General features: G+C 41.9%; 1 protein-coding gene across 7 annotated transcripts in view; it reads left to right on the forward strand.

The window, feature by feature from the left end:
• The first annotated feature begins 2847 nt into the window (after positions 1 to 2847).
• Positions 2848 to 8099, forward strand: part of LOC110496473 (triple functional domain protein) — a 122027-nt gene continuing 116775 nt past the window's right edge. For 5 of the 7 annotated variants that reach the window (XM_036953054.1, XM_036953055.1, XM_036953057.1 and 2 more), the window contains exon 1: positions 2851 to 3238. In XM_036953054.1, the coding sequence (XP_036808949.1) occupies positions 3169 to 3238 (70 nt within the window). In that variant the 5' untranslated portion in view covers positions 2851 to 3168. Of the gene's footprint in view, positions 3239 to 8099 lie in introns of all 7 variants that reach the window. The other 2 variants (XM_036953063.1, XM_036953060.1) reach the window with 2 other exon arrangements.

An 8099-nucleotide genomic window follows, 5' to 3' on the forward strand; every position in this document is an offset into this window, starting at 1 on the left:
GCGCCTTATCTAACATCACGCACATATTGTCCAGATACTGACAGTTTGTACTTGGTGGACTATAGCAGCATTCTAAAAGAAGAGGCTTCAGATGAGGCCTTCGTCATTTATCATGAGATCCTCGCTGAGCTTAACAGGAATATGACTCTGAATATATTCAGCAACACCTCCCACAGAGACATACCTGTCTTATTTATAGATGTTATATCCTTGTATTCCTACTGCTGTATCATCAAAGGTGCTGTCTAAGTGAGTCTCAGAAATGGCTAATATATTAATATTATCTAAGATTAGCAAATCACTAATCTCATGAATTTAGTTTCTGAGGCTACATATATTTATATAAACTCATTTTAACCTTAAACACACAATGATAATAGGTTGTGTTACTAATCATTCTACTTCTGATAACAGTATGAAGGAATTAATGGATTTTTGAGCAGATTATGTTCAGCAGATGACTTTTCTACAGCAGGGTGTAAGTACAGTGCCTTGCGAAAGTATTCGGCCCCCTTGAACTTTGCGACCTTTTGCCACATTTCAGGCTTCAAACATAAAGATATAAAACTGTATTTTTTTGTGAAGAATCAACAACAAGTGGGACACAATCATCAAGTGGAACGACATTTATTGGATATTTCAAACTTTTTTAACAAATCAAAAACTGAAAAATTGGGCGTGCAAAATTATTCAGCCCCCTTAAGTTAATACTTTGTAGCGCCACCTTTTGCTGCGATTACAGCTGTAAGTCGCTTGGGGTATGTCTCTATCAGTTTTGCACATCGAGAGACTGACATTTTTTCCCATTCCTCCTTGCAAAACAGCTCGAGCTCAGTGAGGTTGGATGGAGAGCATTTGTGAACAGCAGTTTTCAGTTCTTTCCACAGATTCTCGATTGGATTCAGGTCTGGACTTTGACTTGGCCATTCTAACACCTGGATATGTTTATTTTTGAACCATTCCATTGTAGATTTTGCTTTATGTTTTGGATCATTGTCTTGTTGGAAGACAAATCTCCGTCCCAGTCTCAGGTCTTTTGCAAACTCCATCAGGTTTTCTTCCAGAATGGTCCTGTATTTGGCTCCATCCATCTTCCCATCAATTTTAACTATCTTCCCTGTCCCTGCTGAAGAAAAGCAGGCCCAAACCATGATGCTGCCACCACCATGTTTGACAGTGGGGATGGTGTGTTCAGCTGTGTTGCTTTTACGCCAAACATAACGTTTTGCATTGTTGCCAAAAAGTTCAATTTTGGTTTCATCTGACCAGAGCACCTTCTTCCACATGTTTGGTGTGTCTCCCAGGTGGCTTGTGGCAAACTTTAAACAACACTTTTTATGGATATCTTTAAGAAATGGCTTTCTTCTTGCCACTCTTCCATAAAGGCCAGATTTGTGCAATATACAACTGATTGTTGTCCTATGGACAGAGTCTCCCACCTCAGCTGTAGATCTTTGCAGTTCATCCAGAGTGATCATGGGCCTCTTGGCTGCATCTCTGATCAGTCTTCTCCTTGTATGAGCTGAAAGTTTAGAGGGACAGCCAGGTCTTGGTAGATTTGCAGTGGTCTGATACTCCTTCCATTTCAATATTATCGCTTGCACAGTGCTCCTTGGGATGTTTAAAGCTTGGGAAATCTTTTTGTATCCAAATCCGGCTTTAAACTTCTTCACAACAGTATCTCGGACCTGCCTGGTGTGTTCCTTGTTCTTCATGATGCTCTCTGCGCTTTTAACGGACCTCTGAGACTATCACAGTGCAGGTGCATTTATACGGAGACTTGATTACACACAAGTGGATTGTATTTATCATCATTAGTCATTTAGGTCAACATTGGATCATTCAGAGATCCTCACTGAACTTCTGGAGAGAGTTTGCTGCACTGAAAGTAAAGGGGCTGAATAATTTTGCACGCCCAATTTTTCAGTTTTTGATTTGTTAAAAAAGTTTGAAATATCCAATAAATGTCGTTCCACTTCATGATTGTGTCCCACTTGTTGTTGATTCTTCACAAAAAATACAGTTTTATATCTTTATGTTTGAAGCCTGAAATGTGGCAAAAGGTCGCAAAGTTCAAGGGGGCCGAATACTTTCGCAAGGCACTGTAGACCCATGATCTTCTTTCAGTTGTCTGTAGGGTCTTCATTAGGCCTAACCATTGGTTATTGGTTAGGCTACACACTTTAGGCCTACGACCAAATCAGAATTAGTTTGAATTTGAAAACTCCACCCAAAAACTATATTTTGGTATTTGTTTAATTAGTACATTGTTGATATAGTCCCAAAATGATGTGCATGTTAGCAATCAAGTTCTCAAGATATTTAACCACAGAAAAAACAATGAGACATATATTTCCCCGGAAGTATAAATGTGAAACATCCGCTTGGTGTTTCCACTTGTGAGAGGAAGCTAAGTGGCAGGCACTGGGTGAAGATGGAACAAGATGGATTTTGGCCGATATTCTGCATTCTCATCAATGAAACATTTGATCTAGAATCTGTTATGAACAGAGTCCCGTTGTTTAGGAGTGCAAAGGCAAATTGAGTTATTGCGCACATGCATTTCACAGAGTGTGCGTTCCCTAACGGCAATATGGAAATATTTGCCAGAATGGCCAATAGGATCTTGCTACCTTGTGCTTGGCTCTGCCCACCTCCTTGCCTGTTCTGCCCACTATTACTAATTTGTTCCCATTAGTTATAAAAAATCTTGTGATATAAATGATATAACTTTCAAAATACAGAAATACAGCCAGTATGATGCTGTATTTAAAAAAAGCACAAATCACTGTCATGTTCATTAATGACTCACAGACAGTCGTTGCCGGTCATCCCGTGTTCGCCCGCTCTCTGTCTGGCAGTTTCCGAATGCTTCCGGAGAGTCACCGAACAGAGACCCAGCCCCTCCCGAATACCATGCCCCTCTGCCCCCCTCTTCGCGTCTACAACGACTCTCTTTTCGGCTCGACTCGGATGAGGAACCCGGCGGCCGCCCGGCTGTGCGTTTGCATTACCCAAGATGGAGGTTTGCTTATGGCGCTAGCATCTAGGAACGATTCTGTCAGTCCGGGTGTCTCTTGGCCTACGCTTTTCCGAGGAACGAACTGATTTTTGTCTTTCACCGCATTGGGAATTTAGTTGGGATCGCGGCTGTTGGTGGCCACCATCATGAGCTCTGGGGAAGGAGCTGATGAGACGTCAAAGGACGCAGCCGATATAGCGGCGTTCTTTAAATCTGGTAAGCCCGAAAACGGATCGGGGAGAGCAAAAGAGCCGTCCCGTAAAGGCGACATAGGGGTGGGGGGGCATTGTTCCCGGTTGAGCACTGTGTTTTCGGTGCAATGGTGGGGTGGGGGAGGTTTCAACTAAACATTCGCCCAGGTGTCCTTATTCGTTTGTAGAAGCGACAATGGATCATAAATGGGTGGCTGTTATGCAGACATAATGGTGAGAGCTGTCGTGCATTTGTTACACAGTCATTAAAATGTAACTAACCATGTCAACCAGCCATGAGAGCTCTCGACTCCCTTAGCAGCCCAACTCCGTCCACAGACACATGCTAAATAATGTTAGCTTGGTTGGCTTTTATAACCGATTCACCCCGAAATTAGCTAGCTATCGTGCTTACATTGGGCATATACAAAGACAATAGCCACATTAGATAGATAGCCAATATACTTGTGTACTACCATTGACGTTTATAAAAATAGCTAAATAACTACATTAGGTGCGCTAGCTGGCTATGTTCAGAATCAAATATAGCTAGGTCGCTAACTAGGTAACCAAGGGACTGGGAAATCACAAACAGCTCACTGTCAGATTGCTAGCTATAACGTTAGAGACATATTTCATTGAAACAGCCGAACGTTAGTTGATTGTTACCTAAAACGTATGTAACGTATGTATCGTTTCCGTGCTGTCAAAATAGGAAACAATCGAGCGTGCTATGTAAACAATACCGTGGCATGCATTACTCTATCTGAACTGTGGCTAGGTTAGCTTGCTACCTAGTTATACGGTTTCCCCTATGACCCAATATGATCATATGATGCAGGCATTTGATTTATATTGCAATGCATATCTTAAACAGTTCAGGTAACGTATTATTTGCTAAATTAGTAGTAGTGACTGCACAATGTGTGATTTCATGGTAGATTAAATATGATCATAGCCATTTTCTCGGCTAACGTTAGTCATGCTAGCTAGCTGAGTGAGCTATGAGCAATCGTCATTTCTGGATCTATCCTGATCAGTAGATGGATAACAGCTCGCCCGTGGATATTTGACATTCTTCAATTTCTATTCCATTATTCAATTCTGAATTCTAGACTGAAGGAGATAATTTATGTGCTTTGAATAAGGAGCTAATTTTGGGTTAGTGTTTATCATCTGTGGTGTATTCATTAGTCAGATTCTGTTGCAAACGTTCTGCAATGGAAACCTTTTACTGTAGGAATCAAGCGGAAAAAAACAGTAAACTGAACGAAACGGAGAGGGACCTACCTGCATTTGTCCAATGGCAACTGTCCTTTGTTGCAAAACGTTTTCTGTTTGGAGTAAATGTTTCCGTTGCAAAAGTTTTTAACAGACGAAATGTTGTGCAACGGTATCCGACATTCTGCCGATTTTGTTGCAAAACGTCTGTTAAACAAGCAGACTGATAAAACGGTGAGGGATGTACCTGAATTTGTCCATTTAAAAACATCAGTTTTGTTCTGTTTGCTTCCGTTTGGTTCTTAAACGCTAAACTGTTTCCGTAATGAATACACCCATGCCTTTTGTGAACTAACACTAGCACTTTTTTCTACCTTACTGGCTCTGACTTTGCTGATAGCTACATTGAGGAAAATGTACTTACTGTGACAGCTAACGTTAGGTTGATCAACCACCCATCCCAATCTTAAGAGGAATGAAATGATACAACAACCATATGCTGAAAATCAAATGGGACTTATCATTATAGCTTGATGATTTCATAGATGGGTTCTATGTATTGGTGCTGCATTATAGGCCATACATGACTACTGTATTGCACTAAACTACCACTGTAAAAAATCTATTACTTAGATCAATTAAAGGGTGGCATTTGGGTTGATGGGAGGGTGACCCTTTGTGTGTTTGTTCAATGGCTCACTGGTCAGGCTAAACCTCAGTGCGAGGAGATGAAGGGGGAAGGTAAGGGACGGCAGGTAGCCTAGTGGTTAGAGCGTTGGGCGAGTAACCGAAAAGTTGCTAGATCGAATCCCCGAGCTGACAAGTTAAAAATCTGTCGTTCTGCCCCTGAACAAGGCAGTTAACCCACTGTTCCTAGGTTGTCATTGTAAATAAGAACTTGTTCTTAACTGACTTGCCTAGTTAAATAAAGGTAAAATGCTTTTTAAAAGGGAAGCCTTTGACTCCACTCAGTGTCTGTAGATAATAGGCCACATGGGAAGTGCTGGATCCTCATTATGACTGCAGTTAGTTCCTCTGTGAAGATGGATTCAGTCTTCCTGCTTTGAGGGAGACATGATAGAAATTCCCAGTCTACAACCACATCCAATTTTAATCACCAGGCCCCTCAAACTCAACCCTGGACATCAAAGCCAGTTCCACTGCAGTTTTTCATTGTTCCCCTCTAATTAGGGACTGATTTTAGACATGGGACACCAGGTTGGTGAAATGAATGATCAGGTAGAACAGAACCAGCAGGCTCCGGACCTCATAGGGTCAGAGTTGAATACTTTTGCACTAGGCTTGCCTAAACCACTTGTCTACCCTAACCTTAACCATTACCCACATCCTACCTCCTATTTCTTTTGAGTTGAAAAACTTCCTATGGAGATGGGTTAAAATGTTCATTTGTGCTTCCTTCAGCTGTTTGTCTGTACCAGCTGTTTTGGCGCTCTCGCAGAAGTAGCCCATAGGCACAGATCTAGGATCAGCTTACCTTCCCTCAAGCTTTTCCCAACTTTTAGGGGGAAAAACTCAAAGCTGACCTTAGATCAGTGTCTAGTGTCATCTTTTGTGGCTGGATTATTATGGGTAATTATTATGGGGTGCCATTGCAGTGTTTTGATCCCCTTAGGGAGAGTTCTTGGTAAGCTGCAGAGCTGTGCCCTGCTATCACTGCGGGCAAACAAGCTCTGATTGACAGCTGAGCTCAGGTTGAGTCGTCTCTGTGTGCGTCTGTGTCTGTCTGTGTTTGTATTTGTGTGTGTGGATGCATGCAAATTGGAGCTGGAGAAGATTCAAGCCCTCTCACTCTACAGTCTGAAATCATCTCTATAATACGCAGCAATACTACAGGAACAGAGATAGTTCAAGTGAAGTGAAACAAGGAACTGTGTGTACTATTACGACGTCCTCATCTGAATTCATAATATAGTCTGAGTATACAAAACATTAGGAACACCTTCCTAATATTGAGTTGCATCTCCATCGGGGCATCATGTACAGGTTCCAACATGTACAGGTTTAAGACCTGCCTGCTTAGTAGTGCCTAGCCATCGGGTATGTTTTTATCCTCACTCTCCCTCTCTCTGTCATGTCTTCCCTTTGTTTGTCTCGTTCTGTCTCGTTCTTGTTCTCTCGCTCATTTCTGTCTCTAACCCTGTCTCACCCTCTCTCGTTTCAGACGTTGTGAGGATGCAGCCTTACGTGTCAAAAGCACTCAACCGCCCCAGACTTGTTTATGATCGTTGTACAAGAATGCGTAAAGGATAATAGTTATCTTTGATCTGTGACTGGATGAGCTCACACACTCACCTACCTTTACGCTGAGCTATAGGAGCAGAGCTGTAACTAGGACCATGAGATGTCTCTCACTACATAACATGGCTATGACTATAACATCATTGTAACATGACAGGATGACTATAATAACATATGATGAACAAAGGTGACATATAATTCACCTTTATTGTGTTTAGCCTATGACACAACTATAACATGGTAATAACATTCTACTAACACGATGAGAGTATAACTACATAACTATAAGGAACTGCATCTCTCTCTTCTCCCAGCATGAGAAACTGAGCCAGAGCTCAAATTCTCCCCAAGCCCCCAAGCCCACACCAGAGAAATTAGTGAAAGAAAGTGGGACGACCTCTTTTTGGTGAGAGAAAGGTCTGTGTGTGTCGTGTGTGTGCGATGCCAATTTAGAAGACTGCAAAATTCACACTAACCACAAACAAATCACTTGAGTAATGCTACACGGAATTGAATTTATTGATTGGTTGCTTAAATGATTGATATAGATTAATGAACAGAGGACTTGAAATACATTGACACCTGCTGGGATGTTAATAGCCTCTGTTTCTCTCTGCTTAATCAGGACTGTACACACCCTACATATCACTATCACACCTTATCAGTTGACCTGCTTCCTTATCTTGTTGCAAGGTGGTGACGCAATTGCGTGTCTGTGTTAATGTCTGTAAGAGAGGTCAGTACAGCTGCAGTGGGCCACACGGTAATGTGCTGTACAGGTAGGAGGCAGACATCAGTTATACCATGGGAACAGACTAGTGCCACATACACACACAGTCCTTGTTCTGTGAAAGTGTAGGCTGTGTGTGTTTTCTCTTTGATATCAGCATTGGGATCAACACAGGAAAGATCTCTCTTTATTTCTTTGACATTTTGTCTCTCGCTCTCCTTTCACTCTCTAATTTTTCTCTGCCAACCAATATCACACATCCCTCTTAGTGTGTGTGTTTGTGTGTGTGCTTGCTTGCGAGCATTAGTGTGATTTACGAGTTTGTGTGTGTGTGTGTGTGTGTTAAAGGCGGCAGGTAGCCTAGCGATTAGGAGCGTTGGGTGCCACAAACCAAAATGTTGCTGGTTCGAATCCCGAGCTGACTAGGTGAAACATTTCGATTTGCCCTTGAGCAAGGCACTTGACCTTAATTGCTCCTGTAAGTGGCTCTGGATAAGAGTGTCCACTAAAATGTAAGTATTAAATATAACTGTGTGGCATCTCAAGGCTGTAATCCCAGGGAATTGTTAGATTAGAGGATAGGTCAGTATATAATATAACTCAACACACTATTGCTGTTAGTCAGGACAGTCTGGTACACAGTACACACACTAGTGCTCTCTTCTCCATGTTCATC

This window comes from Oncorhynchus mykiss, chromosome 18, assembly GCF_013265735.2.
Source record: "Oncorhynchus mykiss isolate Arlee chromosome 18, USDA_OmykA_1.1, whole genome shotgun sequence".
In the NCBI taxonomy this organism is placed as follows: Eukaryota; Metazoa; Chordata; class Actinopteri; order Salmoniformes; family Salmonidae; genus Oncorhynchus; species Oncorhynchus mykiss.